This window comes from Amaranthus tricolor, chromosome 12 (genome assembly GCF_026212465.1).
Source record: "Amaranthus tricolor cultivar Red isolate AtriRed21 chromosome 12, ASM2621246v1, whole genome shotgun sequence".
NCBI classification, from domain to species: domain Eukaryota; kingdom Viridiplantae; phylum Streptophyta; class Magnoliopsida; order Caryophyllales; family Amaranthaceae; genus Amaranthus; species Amaranthus tricolor.
In genome coordinates, this window is record NC_080058.1 from 1,496,874 (window position 1) to 1,518,222 (window position 21,349).

The following is a 21,349-nucleotide window of genomic DNA, read 5'->3' on the forward strand; positions in this document are numbered from 1 at the left end:
TCAATTCCTATGCTATGTACTCAATTTCTTTTGTTCTCTTATGTCCTTTTCGGTTAGAATATAAGATAAATTAAATAAAAAAAAAAGTACTTATTAATTGAAATAAATCATATAAATAAGGAGTAATTATTAAATGAGTTACTCTATTCGTTCTTTTTTTGTCCACTTTACTTGCACGTATTCAAAACAAATTTTAAGTCTTAACATCTCTATGTATGCATCATAAAAATTATAAAAAATTATATGTTAAAAAATTTTACATCAATCTAATAAGATTGTAAATGAATTTATTTTATCTTTAAATTATACTCTAAAAATCTAATTTAAAATTTTCTTTTCTAAAATAGAAAAACTTCAGGTAGACAACAAAAAGAAATTGATGAAAAATGTTATTATCAGCATCAATTAATATTTACTTTTAGAAAGTACTTACTCCATTCTACAATATACACACCGATTGTGATAGGTTGTGTTAGAAAATGTATTATCAATAGCAAGTATAATAGAACGGAAATGTAAATATAATGTTTTCTTAATAAATGATATAAGACGATTGTATTATTTTTGTCTGGAAAGATATTTTAAAACAAAAGAAATATATTCCCTCTTATTCATTTCAAGTGTCCCATTTACTTTATACACTCTATGTAACGCACTTATTCAATCCTTAATATATCAAGTTATGTATAATTAAAAATTATAAAAAGTTGATATTAATAATCTTTACATCAAAACGAATCAAATAAGATCCCACATGACTATATTTTAACTTATAGATTAATAATAAAATGCAATTTAAAAATGATAAATAAATAGTGTCTCAAAAGTAAATAGGACATCTAAAATAAATAGGAGGGAGTAATATTTAAAAGCTTTGAAAAATGTTATGTAGAGAAAATAAGAACAAATACTTTTAAGAGTAGATGGCCAGCCATTCGTTATAGTATTTTGATGTCGGTCAGCCATTCGTTATAGTATTTTGATGTCGGTCAGCCATTCGTTATAGTATTTTGATTTCGGTCAGCCATTCGTTATAGTATTTTGATGTCGGCCAACCAAATTTCTGTCAGCCATTCGTTAATAAATGACAAAAGGTGTCTTTATTAATAGTCCTTGATTGATTTATATACTTTCATCTAGAACTTTCCTTTTGCTGCCTTTGCCACTCAAATTTCTGTCTGATAAATTCCTACTATGTTTGTCTTTCGGATTCTTTAGACTATTTTATTTTCGTTTTACTAAATATCAACTTAAACTAAATTCTGTTTGTTAAGTTGATATTTAGTATTATTTTGATTTTACAGTACTTCTTATGGTAGACAAAATATTTCTATAAATTAGTATTTGTATTTTATCGTCATTGTAATTCATATAGATAGAATATTTCTTAACAATTACCCTCCTGATTGAATGAATTTCCATCCAACGTACTCTTGTTTGATATGATCCTTCATCATACATTACATGTAGACTAGATCTTTTTATCTTGATCTTTCTCTATCTCTGTTACAACATACGAAAAAGTCTTTATTCGAGAGTTATTTGTGAGTTTGAACATCAAACTTGTCTCTCTAGATGAGAGTCTTCTTTAAATCATCTCTCATTCATTATCTACGATATTGTAAAATTTTCAAAAACTTGTACATAGGTAGTAAGAATTAATTAAAAAGAAAAAGGAATATATATGGTTTGATGTGTTTAAGTTAGGGTCTATTTTGTGGTTAGATGGCTTCTTAAACCTCTGTTTTTTCATATTTGTCATTCAATGGACAATAATGTATATAAAATCTAATTTCAATTATAAAAGATAGAATTTTTCTCACTAGACTATCGCTCAAGCGAGCGTACCACATGCTCATTCGAGCATAAGAGATCAATTGCTCAATTAGAAGGATGCTTGCTCGAGTGCTCCCTTGCTCGTTTGAGCAAGTTCTCTTTGAAGCCCATATTGTTTGATGTGTGCAGTCTTTACTAGTTCGATCGTATAATATTATACTAAGCCTACTAGTTGTTTGACCTATCTTTATTGCACTCAAACTCATTTTTTATCACATTGTCCTTAAATACCAATTATCGATATGTCGCATTGACTCAAGACACATATTCACAACAATCTCCCCATTAACTTAGTCACTCATACATAATTCTTTTATCACCTTTTCCATATAGTATCATTACTATGCACACTATATGTAACCGGCATTCCTAACCAATGAGCGATCTATTGGATTAAAGTGTTGGACCAACAAAGTTTTCATAACTCGAGATCTTGTTGGTGAGCAAAGAACAACTTTTGCTTTTACAATACTTGTATAAATATTGTCCGAACATGTGATGTTTAAGGCTTTGTAGAAAAATACTTGCTCCTCATTATGCTTCCCCCCATTACTATGAGGAGATGAATCACGACTCCCATGACTCCACCTCCACAAAAACACTATCATTTATTTTATAGAAAGAATACCTAAAGCAATATCATAAACATAAATTGCATATCAATAAAAACTATTGAAATTCAAGTGTATATTTTTTTTTTAATAAATTCAAGTGTATATCAATAGACTAATAATAGTATTTTATATTTTACAAATATAATGAATGAATGGACCAGTTGAGTAATAGATCGGGTGATGGTGTACATACATAATCTGACGTATAACTCAACTCATCTGCTAATCGCCAATAACTAATTCATAAATATATATTATTCCTCTTTCGAGCCAGATGAGTGGAACTAGTGACAAACTAATTAGAATTTTCTTTATTTATTTTTTCTATAATATTCTAAAACGTTAAAACTTTTACAAACAAAATTTTATAATTAAACCTATTTTTATGCGATTTTGACCTAAATTAAATTATGGTAGAAATTAGGATGCACATACATGATTCTATCATTCATCGCATCGGGCACGGCCGTAAACTTCAATCAAGGGAACTGCTCTTTAGCCTTTAGTCATAACTTCCGCAAGCATAGGGTTTCAACTTTCAAGGAGTGAAATTCAAAGACCCAATAATGGATAAAGATCAAGAAGATGAAATTGTTTGCTTGGAGTCATTTTTCCTCAATGATAAGTAAGTCCTTCTCTATCTTAATTACTATTTATAGATCAATCTAAATTGCTGAATAAAATAATCATTCATACTCAATTCATTTTTTGCAGTTACCAATTAACCACTTTTACATTTGGGTCTCAAGTTCTTGAGTTATTTTGCCTTCATTCTGCTTCAAGTAAGTAAATTTAGTTTCATTAGTTGGTTTGATGAAATGGGTTTTCAGGAATATGCAACTGAATGTATTAAAGCTTCTGTCTTTACCATTTTTATGTTGGTGGATGCCACTTTTGTGATGTAATAGATTGGAGCTTGATGAGGGATGAAGATTGAAGGGGTTTGGTTGAAAGTTATTTTCATTGGATTACAATTCTCAGGGAATAGACTAATAAACTTGCGTTTGGTTAAAAAGAGTTTAAACAAATTCCAAAGAAATTGAAATTCCTATGGTGTATGAATTTAGTAATAGTAACAATGTCCTCTTGCTCATTACAAATTCCCCTGGCAATTATAAATTCTCATGGCAAACAAAACATTATAATCCAATTCCTAGTCTATCGGCAAGCATATTGTAAAAACAAAGGTGGCATCGCATCACATCGGCCGCTTTGTGAAAGGTTTTTAAAATAAATGAACTGATATTTTCTAGTGCTGTGAAGGCGTAAAAAACTTGCGTTTTGGGCTGTGTCAAGGGATATTTTATGGTTTCGATATTTAAGCGCTATGATAACCGCATCACTCTTGTTACCGCATTAGCGTTCCGTTATTGCATTTTACACTATAATTAGTGGCAAGGGAAGTAATTTCCCACAATAGCTGTTTAATGTTTTGATGTTCGTTAATTGCTCTTTTATGCTGCAATGAGTTGTCATTATGCACAATGTTATATAACGATTAGAGATTGATGAAGATAAAGTATATTACAAATTCTTAAGCTTATAATAGAGAAGTATGCTGATATAGTGATGTTGGTATTTTTGGGGCAGCTGATTTTGATCTCACTGGGCAGTTGGTATGGCCTGGGGCAGTGATTTTGAATGAATATCTCTCCAAAAACGCTGAGATGCTTCGAGGACTTTCTGTCATTGAGTTAGGCTCTGGTGTTGGTATGTTCATCTCTTTGATGTAAAACTTTGAAATTTGTAATTGAAAATGGAGTTTTTTGTGCTATTGGTGTGATATGGGATCAAGGTGCCGGTATGGCTATGCGGATGTGCTATCTTCATGCGCGGAGATAGGTTTTGGATAGTGAGAAACATTTTACTTGTTGCATGTTTTGCATTTTCTCGTGCATATTGAGAACCAATATTCGACTTCTTAATCACAGGTGTCACCGGAGTACTTTGTGGTAGATTTTGCAATAAAGTTGTGATGACGGATCACAATGATGAAGTTCTAAAGGCAAGGTCATGGAATTGATAATTTTAGATAATCGTATTGAAGCTTTGGGTTTGATCTTGGTGGAATAACGGTTTTTGTCTCTTCGTATTATGCAGATTCTGAAGAAAAATATAGATCTACATTCATCGTTTGAGGATTTGCCTTGCTCTGGTATGTGAAAGGAACCTGAAGCAGCATTTGGTGCTTTATTATTGAGCTGATATGTGATAGTTTCTTTCTCTTAGATTTGGTGGCCGAGAAACTTGAATGGGGGAATTCTGAGCAAATAAATGCAATCATGCAAAGATATCCCGAAGGATTTGATCTGGTTCTTGGAGCTGATATTTATATCCTTTTCTTCCTCGTTTATTGTTGCGTATTTTTTGAACTGAAAACATACGATGGTTATGAATAATCTCGTATGTTTCTTCGACTCGGCCGTGAGGCCAAAAAAACCTTGGAGCAAGACAACTAATATCTTCTGATGTGCTATGTTTTAATCAGCCTATGGCTCGACCAGGGGAGTTTTCGAACATATTTAACATGTTCGACCGCATTGGGCCCCTAAAAATTAGGGGCCTCAATATTAAATTACATAGTACTTTATGTTAAATGTTTAAAGATACAAAACTGTTAGAAAAATATCATATTTAAAGAATTTGTCAATTTTTGCTCCGCCCCTAGGCTCGACATAGACTCTGTCAAGCCTTGCACTTGATTTGAGAATTATGTCGACGTTCACGCTTGATTTCTATTATTGGGCATACGGTTGATCACCTTGACAATTCATAAGCTTTCAACAATCAAGCATTCCCTTACTTTTCAATACAGTAAAGAAGCTTCTTCAAATTAGAGGGGAAGGAAAATGCAAATTTATTCTTGCTTATGTCTCTCGTGCAAAAATGTGAGTGTATAAATTACCCTGAATATCTTATAGACGCCTATACTATTTTGTTTTACTTGTGTTTTTATAAAGATTTAATTACACGATGCAAATCTCAACTGATATCTCGCGCAAGGAGATCAGTGAATCATGTGACAGTGGTCCTTTGTTTAGTATATAAACATGCTTTTCACCTTTACACAGGATGGATGAAATGGTTATCAATGAGGCTTTGGGACATGGCTTATTGACAAAAGAAGTTCCTGGAACACGTTCTGTGGTTGGAAATCTAGGAGTTATTTACGAGATTAGTCTTTAGTAGATCATGCAACTGTACTTCGGTCTTGGAGCCTCAGAAAAGACACAAAAGATCAAAAGTGTCAAAAGAATTTTACTTATCAATTGTGGTTCTGTAGCATCTGTTCCCGATACACATACAGATCTCAGATAATGAACAGAAAGGTGCAGTTTGAGGTAATTCCTTAATGGTACATGTAATTCAGGTCACCATTCGGTAGGTGGACAATTTTCTGTCGGGCATACAAAGTAACTTAAACTCGGTGAATTAGCTGCATACTACTTTTTGCTTGAACCTCCCGCGAAATTATACATGATTTAAATTATTATCATCTATTGCATTTTATGAGACGAGTGAGTTCATTAATCTTCTGTGAAGTCGATTTTGTGTCTCGTATTGCTGATTTATCTTGCTAATACCTCATTGTCACCTTGAAATAATATGGAATAGATCTGTTTGACGATGTAATGACTGTGTGAAAGCATACGGTACATTGATTTTGCAGTCTATTTCAAGAACCGAGTGCAGCACACAACAGATTAGAACAAGTTGATGATCTCAAACGTGCCTTTAGTCTACTAACAAGCTGAATCTTGCTCGCCTGACAATCTTTGCCCAAACGCAGGCCATCTTAGTCGTTTTTTTTATATATTTTTCTATATAATAACAGCAATGTTAGAGCCTTAATCCCAAATGAGAAGAAATCAGGCCCGGATGAAACGTTGACCCGTTTGGATCATGTTTTAAACAAATCTTGAACTCAATTGGGCTTGTTCTATTTAGGCAGCTGTACTTTGAGCAAGCTCAATTGTGGATTTCCATCCTTAACTATACATATTCCCTCCTAGTCACCCACCCCACAAGCCTCTTTGACCACCTATACCTCCACCAACCGGAGCTTACTCCATAACTCCACAAACCACCCCTCAACTTTGTTTAATCAAATCTTTCAAGTTATAATTCTACTCTCTGCTCCTTGTAAATTCCTCCGTTCTCAAATTTTCTCATTTTCTATTTTAGAACTTTCCATTTATCTTGTTATTTGAAAATATATCTTAATACTTTCTTTTAATCTTATCTATATATTTTCATTTCTTTTTAATACCATACAATTCAAAACCTCTTTTTGTAAAATACCCCTCTATCTATTTGATTTTTCTACACAGTGGAATCAAAATGGGAATTTTTTGTGTATTGCATAGCAAAATCAAAGAGACATGATATATTAAATTTATTTCTACCTTTATCTTTAAAAAACTCATTTGCACAATAATACATATTTACGGGTTTTGTTCCTTTGAGATTGCTACTGATAATGACATGTTGTGAGGGAAAATATCTCTACCAGTAGAAATTTTAAAAGGACAAACTAGTATCTTGTTAAACGAGATACTCTTATGAGATCGTTTTTCGGTGAGAAAAAAAGAGCTCATATTCTCATAACATGTATTAGGAAGTATGAGAAATTAGAAGTATAAGACAAGTTGCTCAGTAATACCGTCTCATATAATAGTTTTCGTATTTTTATAGCTAAAAGAACAACACTTTTCGAGAAAGTCTAAGTTTAGGTAGTGTCACAAAAAAGACCAGTCAAAACTCCTGATAAGGATGGGATTCTTTAGAAAAAGAATGGAAAATATTTATATTCTACCGTACTTTCCTAGAATCATATTCAGCCACCATTTTTTGTCTCCATTCATGCAATGGCTGCCTGCTACATGCTTAATTACTATTACTACTCCTTAATTTACACATGCCCAATAATTAGTACAGACTAAAGAACATTATAATTCACTTTTATGCCCTCAAAATCTAACCCCACCAAACTAACTAATCTCACTATTATCCATCATTAATGTTCAAAATCCCCCACCAAAAATAATGAACTTTCTCATACACAAACCATGTCTCATCATCTGTTCTTCCCTCTTTTCTCTCTAATCTTTTTTCTCCTGCTTTTTTCAGTTACTTCGCGCCAAAATTCTTACAGAATTCTAAAATCTTCCTCTTCATCTTCATCATCATCATGTCCTCTGAACTTCAAAGATGTAAAACCTCTGCTACAATTATCAAATGTGAATCCCTCAAATGATCTTGATTCAAATTGTGCAAGTATTCTTGGGGTTTTAAGGATAATTCTTTCTGAGTATCTTAACTTAACTGGGTCATTTTACCCACCTCTTAACTTGGCTGAGTCATGCTGGAACTCGTATGACTCGGCTGTTGACTCGTTTATCCCGGGTTTCAAGATTCGATCTTCTTGTGGGTTTCGAACTCAATGGATTTCTGAAGGGTGTATGAACATCTCGACGAAATCTGAGTTCGAAAAGCTTGTTCAACCTGACTTAAACGATGTCGTTTCGAACTGTAATCAGTCTCTGTATGACAGTTTTTGTGCTACTTGTCTTACAAGTATTGCTACAATGAGGATTTCTTATTTGACAGGTGCTAATAATGGTAATATTTCTGATTGTACGAATATGCCATTTATTTATGTTTCTGGCGTGATTAATCAGTATGGACCGTCTGATCCTGGAACTGCTAAGTGTTTACTGTCACTTGATCTGTCCTCTGATGAAAATGGTAATAGTTTGAAGAAAAGATTGTTGATTTCTCTTATTTCAGTTGTGAGTTTTGTTGGGTTGTGTTGTTTTATTGGTGGGTTTTTCTATTATTTGAGGTTGAAGAAGGAAAAAGAGAGAAAAGCTAGGAGAAAGAGGAGGATGGGCCGGGTTGGGTCTGGGTCTGGGTCTAATCTTCAATCAATAAATGGAAGTACCCATTTGATAAAATATAGTTTAGATGAGATTAAACAAGCAACTAATAAGTTTCATAGAGATAATTTGATTGGTAAAGGGGGGTATGGGAATGTGTATAAGGGTGTGTTGCCTAATGGTGCTGATATTGCTGTTAAGAGGTTTAAGAATTGTTCAGCTGCAGGAGATGCTGGTTTTACACATGAAGTTGAGGTTGTTGCTAGTATTAGGCATGTAAATCTTGTGGAATTGAGAGGATATTGTGTTGCTACTACTAATTTAGAAGGTCATCAAAGGTTGATTGTGTGTGATTTGATGCCAAATGGGAGTTTACATGATCATCTCTTTGGGGAATTTGCGTCGGAAAAGAAGCTAAGTTGGCCGATAAGACAAAAAATCGCATTAGGAATGGCTAGAGGATTGGCTTATTTACATTACGGAGCTCAACCTGCTGTTATTCATCGCGACATTAAAGCTAGCAATATACTTTTGGATGAAAATTTCGAGGCCATAGTAGCGGATTTTGGGTTAGCTAAGTTTAACCCTGAAGGGTTCACACATTTGAGTACAAGGGTAGCTGGGACATTGGGTTATGTTGCTCCTGAATATGCCCTTTATGGGCAGTTAACTGAGAGAAGCGATGTTTTCAGCTTTGGTGTTGTGTTGCTAGAACTATTGAGTGGTAAAAAGGCCATCTTATCGGGGAATGACGAACAAGGACAACCATTATTAGTGACTGATTGGGCGTGGTCATTAGTACGAAAAGGGCATATATTAGATGTCATAGAGGAAGAAATGCCAGAGTTAGGATCTGATCAAATAATTGAGAAATATGTATTGACAGCGGTTTTATGTTCGCATCCTCAGTTGTATGCTAGGCCTACGATGGATCAAGTTGTAAAGATTTTAGAGACAGATTTACCAGTTCCTTGTATCCCTGAACGACCAATTTCTTTCACTGCTGAGCTTGAGGATATAGAGAGGTCTTTTAGTAATAATGGTTTTGGTCATTTTTCGATTTACTAAGGGTTTTCAGGTTTATTTATTGTGAAAATTTGGTCTTCATTGCCACAGTAAAGAAGAAAAAAAAAACAGATGATCATGTCAAAATTGAGTTGATCAAAGTCCATTATTTTTCTAGTATAATTTTCTTCGAAAATTTGACACTTAATGTGTCTTTTTTCTTTGATGAACACATAATTTTCCTGGAAAAGAAAAAAATAGGAAGATATTGTATATATGAAGACTAATATACTTTTTTATTAGGAGTACTTGTAATTCATTTGGTTAATCATTAGCTTGAGTTCGCCTATATGCCTTTATATACCATATAACACAATTTGATGATTTAAGCAATTGTTCTTTAGCTCATGTCATAGCAATCAATTGAAGTTACTTCTTGTGTGCCTTGTCTACAACTTTTGTAAAAGGATGACATGTGAATAGATTTTGTTCTATTATTTTAATGCCATTAAATGGTTTCTAAGTTTCACTTAGACTGAAATTTAATATGTTCGGATGTACGCATTCTTATCATTATTAAAGATAAAACTGACAAAGATGTTGTTTCCCGATTGACCTTTGGTAGCAAATGTCATGTGCAGCTTCTTACAAATAAGACGTGCACATAGTATAATTGGACATTTTGCTTCAGTTCATTATAATCTTAAACCAAAAAATTCTACATCTTTCACCCCATCAAAATGATAGACGAAATTCTAATAAAAATTTAAATCGAACATAAGATTAAAAAATAAAATAAAATATTATTTCTTGGAATAATATTAAGTTGGGCTTAAATAATACAATAATATTATATTAAAAAGATGTAATTAACTTATGGTTTGAGTTGGATCAATCATTTGGGTCATGTTCCAATGTATGTAATTGTAGTTGTATACCGTCATTTGGAGTTTTGTATTGACTATGATAGCAAATCTAAGAGTATTTCCTTAGATTACCATAAATGTCAAATAGGATGTCTAGTTTTTTTATTTGCTAAGACCTACAATTATGCCTCGTCAAAGTGTATTATATCCCTATTTTAAGATCAAATCTCATCTATATTAGTTTAATTTTGTGGCTCTCTTTATATATCAAAAGAGCACATTATACAATCACCAATTAGAAATTAAATTACTTATAAATAAATTTTTATTTCTATGTTAAATGAGAATTTTTTAGATGCATAAAAATATATAGATAATTGTATTTTTAAAAGAAAGGAACATGTAATACACATCATCAATCATATATAATTCATATTATGTATTTTATGTAGAAATTTTATATAAAAATATAAAACCGGTCATCATATACCATCTAAAGATATAAATTATTTAAAAATAATTGGTTTAGATAATGTTTAAATTTACTTTTTTATTTTTGTTTTATTGTCTCTTTTATACGAGATTTTTTGGTGAAAATATTGCTTTGTAACAAAAATATAGATGTCATATCCTTATAATTTTACCAACTAAATTAATTAACATAAATAATTATAAAAGCATACTTCTATAAATTAGTTGACATAAATTAGTATATTTTTGTACGTACTTCTATAAAGTTACCAAAGTAACTAATGCAGAATGGAATTTGATTACATAATTAATCAAGTTAATTAGTGTACCATCAATATATGGCTTTAGAGGAATGTTCTATAGAGTTATTGATCAATTTAGCTAAATTTTATTTCAAAAATTGTTATATGAGATGGTGAGATGCGTCATACACGAATTATTAGTATATAAATTCTTTTATTTTGAAATCGTCTCATTAATCATCGATAGACAGTCTTTCATAAGAGTACCTCATTTATTTAGACTAGTACAATTTATTTTAATTTGTTCACAAATTATTATGAGAGACGGTCTCTCCAAGAGGTGTATTTAATATATGGGCTAAATAGCCTAATTAATACAAATTAAAGAGAAAATAAGAACACGGGTTTCTTGTTTTGAAATCATTCCTTTAAGAGGCGGTCTCTCACAAGAGTAGGTAAAATATTTATCACAAGTAATTCTAGTACAAAACTGTCTGGGAAGATTAAATTAGTGTTAATCTAGGAGGAATTATTGAGATTAGTTAGTAATCTGACAACATTCATCTGGGAGAATTGAAAAGGCATTGAACGTATGTTGTAATATTAGTGCATGGGAAGGTCACGTGCGGTTGGAAGACACTTGTCAACCATAGAAAAACATTATAGGCTAGTAACATATGATAATAGAAGAAGCAAATAATGCCATGAAAAATAAAGAAAAAATCACCAAAGCAAAGAGGAATTTGACACGCCCAAGACAACTACAATAGCATGCAAGGGAATTTTGAAGATTGATGAAATAACAGAAGAATGTTTTATATGCACAATCATAGGTTATAAATACTCATCAAGAAGCACATAAATAAGGTAATTAATGGGGAACTAATAACTACTATTGAGAAAGAGACAAAAAGCTTTAAGTAATTTATTGCGAACCAATTATTAGGAGCACATAAATGAGGTAATTAATGGGGAACTAATAACTACTATTGAGAAAGAGACAAAAAGCTTTAAGTAATTTATTGCGAACGAATTATTACATCTGATTTTCAAGGACCCATATTGATTTTCAGAAAATTTATTATAATTTCTCAAATCATAAAGTCTAAGAGAGTAATTACTATTGTCATAAGTAAATTTCGCCAGATATTAATCACATTAGATCTCACGTCAAAATAAGTCCTAAGTAGTAATCCACCTTGTAACCATAGTGCTCCTGTAAGGACCTATTAGGCAACTTGTCTTAAACTGATACTGACTTGGGCGTCGGAGTGGGTCCCCGAAAAAACATTCCGGTCTCTACTAACCCCTTGTTGCATTTTACAGAAACAACCATGTTCTCAAACGATCTTACTGCACAGCTTGGCAAAATAACAAAGACAGACTTCCACCAGCACTTAATCTTTAATTAATCACAAATTAGAAAATTAAATTTATAGAAGTAATTAATTGTCCTATAAAAGCATATAAAAACAGTAGCTGTAATTTATTTAAATAAGTTGATATCATTTAGATTCAGTGAGAATCAAACTCAAGATCCGCTTGATTTTGTGTTTAATCATGAGTCGAGTCTTGCGACCAAACCTAAAACCTTATGAATGTCGAACACCCCATTTCTCTTTTTCCACTCTTCCCTCTCAAATCTCCATGGACAGTACACTTTCTCAACCTCATAAACTCCAACGGCTAATTCTACCACCAAATTTCATGAACCCACTTTCTTCCTCTTCAAAATTTTACCTTAAACCAACTTCCCTCTTCTCAAAATCTCTTAAATTCCGCTTCTTTTGCACTACTTCACACCATGTAGAAAACACCATTGAAGTAATTCAAGCTCCCAATGGAAAACCCAGTACTAAAACTAGTACTATTTCAAAAATTAATTCCCAAATACTTAAAGAAAATTGGTTGTCTTCACTCTCAATTAATGGAATAAACAGCAACAGAAATGAAGGAGTTGAAGTAAATGGTGGATTGGAATGGGTTATTGGTGTTGACCCAGATGTTTCTGGTGCTTTATCTCTGTTGAAATTTGATTGTAATGGTATTATTTCTGCTCAAGTAAGTAACTTTTAGCATAAATTGATTTTTTTTTCAATTGGGTGTTTTTGGTTTGATTTTTTCAGTTTTTTTTTTTTTTTTTTTTTTTTTTTTTTTTTTTTATATTGCAAATTGGTTTAATTTTGGTGGGTTTGATTGAATTATCATCTGGGGAACTTTTGTTTATTGTAAAAGTTTGATTTTGATGCTTTATATGCTTTATATGTATTCTGTACACTAATTAATTGCAATATACACTTCCTTGAGTGCCAAAATTTGGGTGGAATTGTTCCATTTGGTTATTCTGCTTGGTTTGTGGATGCTCTACATTAGATTTTTTTTACTAGTTTTGTTATTGATCTATTCTACCTTTCCAGGTGTTTGATTCTCCATATGTGAAAGTATCTGTTGGGAAAACATGTCGGAAACGATTGGATGCGAGGTCCATTGTTCAATTGCTGCAGAGTTTTGATGCTCCTGTAGGTATGAGATCATTCTTGAACCTCTGATGACTTGGAACATACTATCAGACTAACATATGCCATCATCTCTTTTGGATTAAATGATATACAATTGAGGTGGGTGGTATTTCTTTCTCAAAATCAAACCACTATCCCTTTAATACTCAACCAAGTCTTTCTAGATTTATATTAGCGGTATGCATAGTGTGGCAATATAAGATAGAAGTCCTTCTAAAGCTACATTGCTACTTGTGTGGTTTGACTTCACAAAATCACAGGATCAATTTCTCTCCCGTTTGATAGGTGGTATTAAACGGTGGTAATGAGAATGTAAACTAGTGTAATTTTGATTGAAAAATCTCTTGGCTACCTTGATGGCTATGCTTGTCCAACTTCAATCATCTTATTTTCTTCATAAATTTCATTTTAAATTTGTATTGTAAATAAAAGAACTTTTTTATGATTAAAATTTCATCATCATGGGAATGACAGGAAACATTTGATGAAGTTTTACACTATAAATCATTCTCATTACCACCATTTAGTACTACTAACCAAACAAGCTGTTAGTGACTTTGAATTTGTAATATAGTTCTATAGCTGCAACTACATGCTTGTACATTTGTTGATGGTTGTGATTAGGCGTGTTCAATGGGCCGGATAAGGTTTATGAATTTGGTTCATACTCTTCAAAGTTCAAAGTATCTCTTTTATATTCCTTTGTATTTACATGTGTGTGTTTCTCCGTTTCCTAGAATTTGCTTGTACTTCTTTCCTTTCCGTAGGCACCCTATCCTCTCTTTGGCATCTTGGGTTTCGAAAATCTTCTTGTGCCGGAATATTCTGAATTCTATCTCTTTTCTTGCAGGTACCACTGCTTATTTAGAGCAATCTACACCTTTTCCGCGGGATGGAAAGCTGGTGATTGTTCATTTAGTTCTTTGTTTCTGCCTTTTGTTTGTTATACCCATTTACGTACTTGTGTACTACGCTATATGCTGCCAAATTTCGGTAACTAATACGTGTTTATAGTGTTTGTGATAACGTTTGGTGACAGTGTATTCGTAATAAATAGAATAAAGGAATCATTGATTCTAATCAGTTTCTTCATTGTGTTTTAATAGCTCGAATCTAATCCCGGTGGGCTGTGGTTGTTGTAAGATTTAGGGTTGGTGGTCGGGAGGATTCGGGTATGGATTATGGATCGGGGTCTTGGTTGCTTCCGGGTTCTCTGTTGTTCCAGTGCCATCAAGCTTGTGGAAAAAGGAGTTTGACCTCGCTCGAAGCACCTCAACTAAGGTTTTTCTGAATGCTTTTAATAACGAAACGACTCTGCAAACTTGCAAATTCTCACTACACGACGATCATTTTTTTACGATCCAATGCATTCTATTAAGCATATAAACTTTGCAGGATGACAGTAGGGAGCTAGCAGCACGTCTTTTCCCCGATTTGAGTTCTATGCTAAAAAGAAAGAAGGATCACGGTATGCATACTGCTTAACCAATTATTTGTGGCAATTTACTTGTGCCTTGAAGAATTGGTTGCATTCTTTCTTAGTTTCTCCGGTGGGGATGTTAGGCCGTGACAATTCGTCACATGATCACCCCATGGACCCATTCATGTAGACACACCATTGGGGAACCCGTGGGCTTGGGCCCACAAACCCACGGGTAATGACTATTGACTTGCATACCACACTTGATCAGGTTCACCCTTTCCCAAATCCATATGGTATGAGGAGAATTAAAAGTATAGTTTGATGTCTGCAGGTCGAGCTGAGGCACTGCTCATTGCAGCTTATGGTAAAGGTCTTAAAACGAAGGAAAAGGAATGCTGCATGTCTGATGAAACTTGGGAAGTTCTGGACGAGTTATGAATTATAATTCAGATCGATGTTTGATGAAAGGAACCGATGGATCATCACATAGAACGCTCTGCGTGACATCGAAGATGAAAGACTTTGTTAGTCTGTATATTCATTCATGAGCAAGATTGCTCTTAACTTTTGTAATACATTCATTTAGTTGAGCATTTTGGCTGTGAATTTGTGAGCATGCAACTAATTACCATCCTTCGTGACAAGACTCTTATATCGTATACTATTAACGGTCCGTTTGGTTGTCAGTAATGAAAATTTCGTTTAATTTCGACAGGAAAATCTATTTATAAGTTTACTGGTCATATTTTTTGTGTCAATTATTTTATTCTCTTTAAAAAATTTATTTTAATAAATAATCATTTAAAAAATTGGTATTAGATGATAATAAAAACTTATGAGCAAAAAGCTTTTTCTATTAAAGTTTCACCATTATAAAAACAACGTGATACATTTTATAATAATTTTTAGACAGACAAATTATTTTTGTTAAAGTTCCTTAAAATTCTTTAAAGGATGAGAATTAGGTCTTTTATATGGCTCTCTCAAGGTTCTTTTGAAGTTTGTGCCACAAGGCCCACAACCCTCAAACTTTAACAATGTTGCATTATTAAAATTGTTTTACTCTCCTAATTTGAGCTTTAACATTAGTGTCACTCAATCATCTCTTTTTCTTTGATTTATAATATTTCATTTTACGATGTTAAATATATATAAATAATGTTTTTGAGAAATATATAAAAATTAAATATTAAATTCTGTTAGATTTTTTTTTGACGTATAATTTATACTATTTAAGCTCTATAATTTTTTATGATGCATGATATCGAGACTCGAAAAATGGTTAAAAAAATGGTAAAAATAAATGGAAAAAACAAAACAAAACAAAGGAAGTATCAAACAAATGTACATCAACTAAAGCCTTGTCTTCATTACTCCCTCAATTGTCTGTATGAATATGCCACTTTCCGTCTCTTTAACTTTTGTACACGTTCCCATTATTTTCCTTATTTTGATATCAAATACATTTTGTTTTATTTCTAGCTAAAATCGGCAACTTAGAGGTGCCTAGCATCTAGCCAACTAATTAATCTCATTACAAAGACATGATACCCTAATGGGGATAGTGTTTGAGCTACCAAATTACATTCACAATAACAAAAAACAAATTCAATCGAATCAAAATAAACGTAATTTTTATTAAATTAAACTTATTTTTATTAAATATCATTTTTTAGATCCAAAAAGAACAAGGCCTAACTCTCATAGTTTTATCCTCCATTTATTTAAGAGGAAAAAAAACTAAGTGTAACTATTAAAACAAGAGAAACTAATATTATTAAGAGAGCAAATATACATTTAAAAAATGTAGTCCATTAAACATCCTAAAACAATTACCAAAACTCCAATATCCTGCATTGGAGCAAAAAGTGTAACAATTGTCCATACTATGATGGATATGCATCATAAAAAGAATCTTAAAAAATTACTTGAAATACAAGTAATTAAATATGTTAGAAGATTCTAGGCATTTTGATGATTGGTTGGTCATCAATAATTAAACAATCATCATCATCATGTTCAATGTCAACATGATTATCATTCCTTTGTCTCTTAGAGCTAGAATATTGCTCTTCACCTATTTTAGGTGTCGGATTTGAGTTTGAATTGGAATTTGAAGATGATGATGATAACGATGACAAAGATATAGATGACCAGTGCCCAACTTCAAGAGGGAAGTTAAGCCTAGCTTTACTCCCTCGAAACTCAAAAGCAGCACGATCATAAGCTCGAGCAGCATCAATAGCCGTGTTATATGTACCAAGCCAAAGTCTATACCCTTTACGATTAGGATCTCTAATTTCAGCTGCGAATCTACCCCACGGTCTTCTCCTCACACCTATATAGTTTGCATGAGGAGTATTACTCTTAGCATGACTCCTAACATCTTTTATATTAGCCACCCTTGGCTTACTATAATAAATACGAAAAGTTTCATCATAGTCAATACCTTCTAGTGCTGCAAGTGATGAGTATATATAGTCTAAGAAAGGATCATCTTTGTTTGAATTATCGAAAGAAAGATTGAAAGTGGAACCTTTTTCGATATTACAATTATCATTTTGAGGGTAGGATTGGCTCGTAAATGATGTTGATGAAGAAGATATCGAGGTAAGTAGATTGTGATGATGATGATGATGGTCACTATCCTCATCGTTCAAAAGATGTTCTTCAATGGATTTTAACACCGTAAGTGTGTTTTGAGTTAACGACTCCATTCTGTATGTAAGTTAATCGTGTTATGAGTATGATTACGATTATGATTATGATTAGTAAAAAGTGTGAGAGAAAGAGGGTTTGAAAGCCTTAAGTTTATAAGTGAGATGTATATATAGAGATGAGAAATAATTATATGGTATGTGTGTGTGCCTGTGTGGTCAAATAGTATTTGAAGAATAATGCACGTAGGTGTTATTAATTAATTATTTGATTTTGTCTTATTTATTTTGTTCAATAACGGAATACTTATTTTAATTTATTCAATGTGTTACATGTAAAGCCAAGTCCAAGTAAGATATTTGTGGAATTTTCCCTACTTAATTAAAAAATTTTAATTGTAGTGTACTAAGCCAACATATAAGTTAACTAGCCCATTTTACTCATTAGTGTTGTAAATTATAATCCATTAGTGTAAATTATGTATTGAGGGAATAGTGATAACAAAAATAAATTAGCCAAATCGTATTGTTTGAGGAAGTCGAAAAAAATACACAAGATAATATGACACTAATCACTCGGGTTTTCAATAAAATAATATTATGTAATTAATTTTTGGATGTAAAAAAATTTATTTATTCATTGACATGTAATACCACATTTATATGACTTTATCTTTGAAGCTAAATGATAGCATGCATGTAGCATATGCCACATGATAAGTGCAATATTACAACCAAGCTTGATGTAATCTAGAATTAAGAGTATATTTTTTTTAATTAAAACATAGGCCAAGAGAAGAATTGCAGTATTTGTTATAGTTAAGACAAGACTCAATTCTCTAGTAAAAGTAATTAATTTATCCGTTCCTCTTAGCATCATTTTAATTTTATTTTGTGATGTTCTTTTCATTTTATGTCATTTTTATTTTTGAAAAAAATTACATTTTCTTTTAATTTTATCTATATATTTTGACTTTTATTCATTTTATCCTCATAATACAATTTTTCTTTTCATTTATTATTACTAAATATCCACATTTTCTTAAATAAATAACTCAGTTTTTATTTAATGCTAAATCAATGAGACATAAAAATATATGTTATTATTTTCTCGTCGCAGGATACAGTATATAGTTGTATTTGTCTAGAAAATTGCAATATTCCAAAGTGACCAAACCCAACAAGAAAAAACGTAAAACATACACTTAGATCTAGCATGTTTGGACTGTTTAGGGTGTTGTTCCACAAGGTACTACAAGACTTGATTTAATAATAGAGTAATCATTTTTGTGTAAGTTATTTTTAGTAGATAATTAAGTTTATGAATGGCATTTACGATATACTTTCTCCGTTCCACTATACTTGCTATATTTGACTTTTTATGCAATTTAATATGTTATTTTAATCATTTATATATTGAGCTATACACATTTTAAAATTATAAAAAATTAATATTATGAAACTATGCGATTAGACGTTTCAAACAAGATCCACTTGACTATATTTTTTCTTACACATTAGACGTAATATATAAAATAAGCTTGAACGATGAATAGTGTCAAAAATCGTTATGTTGAGAGTATTTTTGAATGGAGGAAATATTAAAATATATGGTTTTGAGAAAATTTTCCTTATCTAGTTGTAGTTGTCTATCAATCAACGTGCAAACCTTCCCAAAAGGAAAACACATAGAACAAACACATAGATCTAGGCATCTAACATATTTCATGATTAATTTGGAGTATTATTAAATTATTACTGCTTGTTTTGTAGTCGGTAAGATAAGAATGATAAAAAAATAATTTAGAATAATTTAACTGGAAATATCTCTTGAGATCATAAATTTAATCGTCATGTTTACTTTGCTTTTGATTATCTTTTTTTTTACCATTTGAAAATATGATATTGAATGATAATAAAAATGGTAAATGAAAAATATTTTTAATCATAATCAAAATTTCATTACTATTAGATTATATGCGTAATAAATATCATAAAAATTTACGCTATAAATTATTGCGACTATTAGCACAATTTAGGTAGAAGTATTAGTTAACAACCAAATAGTTCATTAGTCTATTTAGGTTTCAAGCTAAGTATGATGACTTTGAAAACCGTTGAAACATGATGCATAGTTAAGAACCAAGTCAACTATAATAATTATATATCAAAATATCATTACGAAGTAATTAATTATTTTATAATCCCATTCAGGTGATATGATGAGGGTTACAGCTGTGTACAATACTTATATTCTAATACATAATTAGTATTTGATGATAATATTATTTCTTTAATCTTAGATGCGTTAGTTAATCATGTTACAAATACTTCCTTTATTAGGAAAACGTAATTGGGTTGAAAAATAAGACAAAAAATAAAATTAAGTGATTAAGAATATATAAAAGACAATAAATTTGTTGATAAAATTAAAAGAAAGTGAGCGTGACCATTGTAAACATGTAAATTGTTTAAAATCAGTGAGACAGATTAAAATAAAAAATAATGCAAAATGAAAAGATGAACGGACTAACTACTAAGATTACAATTAATTAAAATTAAAATGAAATTCTTCAGGATGAATTGTTTGAATGACTCAGTTGAGGACAAAATTGCTTATATTGCTTCTAAATGAGTAGACTTATTTAATCATAACAAGCTAAGGCATCTTTTAGGGTAGTTCCTTAATTGTATATGCTGAGCTTGCTTAATTTGGCTTGAGTTGGTCGAGTTGAATTCTAAATTGGCGTCCATAGATATTTTTTATCTTATGATTAATTGTAAAAAAAATAAAAATTTTGATTTAGAAACTCCTCATGGACTTTTAACCCTTTTGTAGGGTAAATGGTAAAGCGAGCCACTAGATATTGCCATGGGTTGGACCGGCATGGACACCGTTTGCTTGTGGCCCGACCCAACATAACTGTTATATATTCTAACACGCCCAAAAGCTTAATGTAACCCTTTATACGGAATCAAAACCGCAAAGGACGGGAGGAAGTTCGGGTGTTACACTTAAATTGATGGTTGAGGCCCAGAAATATGTTATATACTCTAACACGCCCCCTCACATGATAGCCCATTGGGCTAGAAGTGTGGATGCGAATAAGCGATGAATATTCCACTTTAAATGAGGGGTGGTTGAGATTCGAACCCGTGACCTCTTATCACGTTGGCTTCTAATATCAAGTTAAAGAACCAACTCAACCAAATACTTAAGCTGATGGTTAATACTTCAGGATATATTATATACTCTAACAGGTTAGAGGCATGCCAAAACAAAGTTTGTTGTTTTGACAAGGGATTTATACACAGACACCAACTCACCAAGCTTGTCTTATTATTGCTAGTTTATCAGAAAATTTTAAAAAATAAATTTAACTTGTAGCTTGCATTACAACATGTTACATCTGGTATAAACCGTGTGGTCATGTTATTTCACAAGCTTTAGCATAAGGTTAGTCCACGGCACGACACGACATAACATAACATGTTGATAACCCGTTTAAGCACGTTTGACCTTGACTTAGCACGACTTGTGACAGCCCAACAAGCACAATTTCCGTATATATTTATGCCTCACTGACATCTCTCCATTAGAGTTTGAAAGTGTGATATCTAATTTATAATTATAAGAATATTACCTAATATAAAATAGGTAATATGATAAAATTAAATAAAATGATTCTAATACAAGATTGTTACAATTAGCTATCCAATCAATCGTTTAGAAAATGCCTACACCTGATCTCACATTGATTATTTAGTAAGATGTTGACTAGTATATAAGTTTTATAGTTTATTCATCTTATATTAACTTGTGTACACGAGAATACT

The 21,349-nt window shown here is 31.8% G+C and overlaps 4 protein-coding genes across 4 annotated transcripts; 3 read left to right on the forward strand and 1 right to left on the reverse strand.

Moving 5' to 3' along the window:
• The first annotated feature begins 2,858 nt into the window (after window positions 1-2,858).
• On the forward strand, window positions 2,859-6,431 carry LOC130797084 (uncharacterized). The gene is made up of 8 exons (XM_057659573.1): window positions 2,859-3,075; window positions 3,165-3,232; window positions 4,041-4,160; window positions 4,382-4,455; window positions 4,551-4,605; window positions 4,680-4,781; window positions 5,227-5,338; window positions 5,522-6,431. The coding sequence occupies exons 1-8, from the start codon at window positions 3,017-3,019 to the stop codon at window positions 5,634-5,636; spliced, it is 705 nt and encodes a 234-aa protein (XP_057515556.1). The 5' UTR covers window positions 2,859-3,016; the 3' UTR covers window positions 5,637-6,431.
• Window positions 6,432-6,621: 190 nt separating this feature from the next.
• LOC130797083 (probable LRR receptor-like serine/threonine-protein kinase RKF3) lies at window positions 6,622-9,723 on the forward strand. Its single transcript, XM_057659572.1, has one exon. The coding sequence runs from the start codon at window positions 7,520-7,522 to the stop codon at window positions 9,395-9,397; it is 1,878 nt and encodes a 625-aa protein (XP_057515555.1). The 5' UTR covers window positions 6,622-7,519; the 3' UTR covers window positions 9,398-9,723.
• A 2,697-nt stretch (window positions 9,724-12,420) lies between these two features.
• LOC130797085 (Holliday junction resolvase MOC1, chloroplastic) lies at window positions 12,421-15,528 on the forward strand. The gene is made up of 6 exons (XM_057659574.1): window positions 12,421-12,974; window positions 13,331-13,436; window positions 14,283-14,335; window positions 14,582-14,713; window positions 14,828-14,900; window positions 15,187-15,528. Exons 1-6 carry the CDS (start codon window positions 12,474-12,476, stop codon window positions 15,291-15,293), a joined length of 972 nt encoding a protein of 323 aa, XP_057515557.1. The 5' UTR covers window positions 12,421-12,473; the 3' UTR covers window positions 15,294-15,528.
• A 1,279-nt stretch (window positions 15,529-16,807) lies between these two features.
• On the reverse strand, window positions 16,808-17,572 carry LOC130797144 (ethylene-responsive transcription factor 5-like). Its single transcript, XM_057659625.1, has one exon. The coding sequence runs from the start codon at window positions 17,570-17,572 to the stop codon at window positions 16,808-16,810; it is 765 nt and encodes a 254-aa protein (XP_057515608.1).
• Window positions 17,573-21,349: the final 3,777 nt, after the last annotated feature.

Bases quoted from the DNA above. Each gene is read 5' to 3' on its own strand.
- LOC130797084 (XM_057659573.1), top strand. From the start codon at position 3,017: ATGGATAAAGATCAAGAAGATGAAATTGTTTGCTTGGAGTCATTTTTC. The intron at 4,606-4,679 runs GTATGTGAAAGG...TCTTTCTCTTAG, and splicing joins TGAGGATTTGCCTTGCTCTG to ATTTGGTGGCCGAGAAACTT. The intron at 4,782-5,226 runs ATATCCTTTTCT...GACAATTCATAA, and splicing joins GGTTCTTGGAGCTGATATTT to GCTTTCAACAATCAAGCATT.
- LOC130797083 (XM_057659572.1), top strand. From the start codon at position 7,520: ATGTCTCATCATCTGTTCTTCCCTCTTTTCTCTCTAATCTTTTTTCTC.
- LOC130797085 (XM_057659574.1), top strand. From the start codon at position 12,474: ATGAGTCGAGTCTTGCGACCAAACCTAAAACCTTATGAATGTCGAACA. The intron at 12,975-13,330 runs GTAAGTAACTTT...CTACCTTTCCAG, and splicing joins ATGGTATTATTTCTGCTCAA to GTGTTTGATTCTCCATATGT. The intron at 13,437-14,282 runs GTATGAGATCAT...CTTTTCTTGCAG, and splicing joins GAGTTTTGATGCTCCTGTAG to GTACCACTGCTTATTTAGAG.
- LOC130797144 (XM_057659625.1), bottom strand. From the start codon at position 17,572: ATGGAGTCGTTAACTCAAAACACACTTACGGTGTTAAAATCCATTGAA.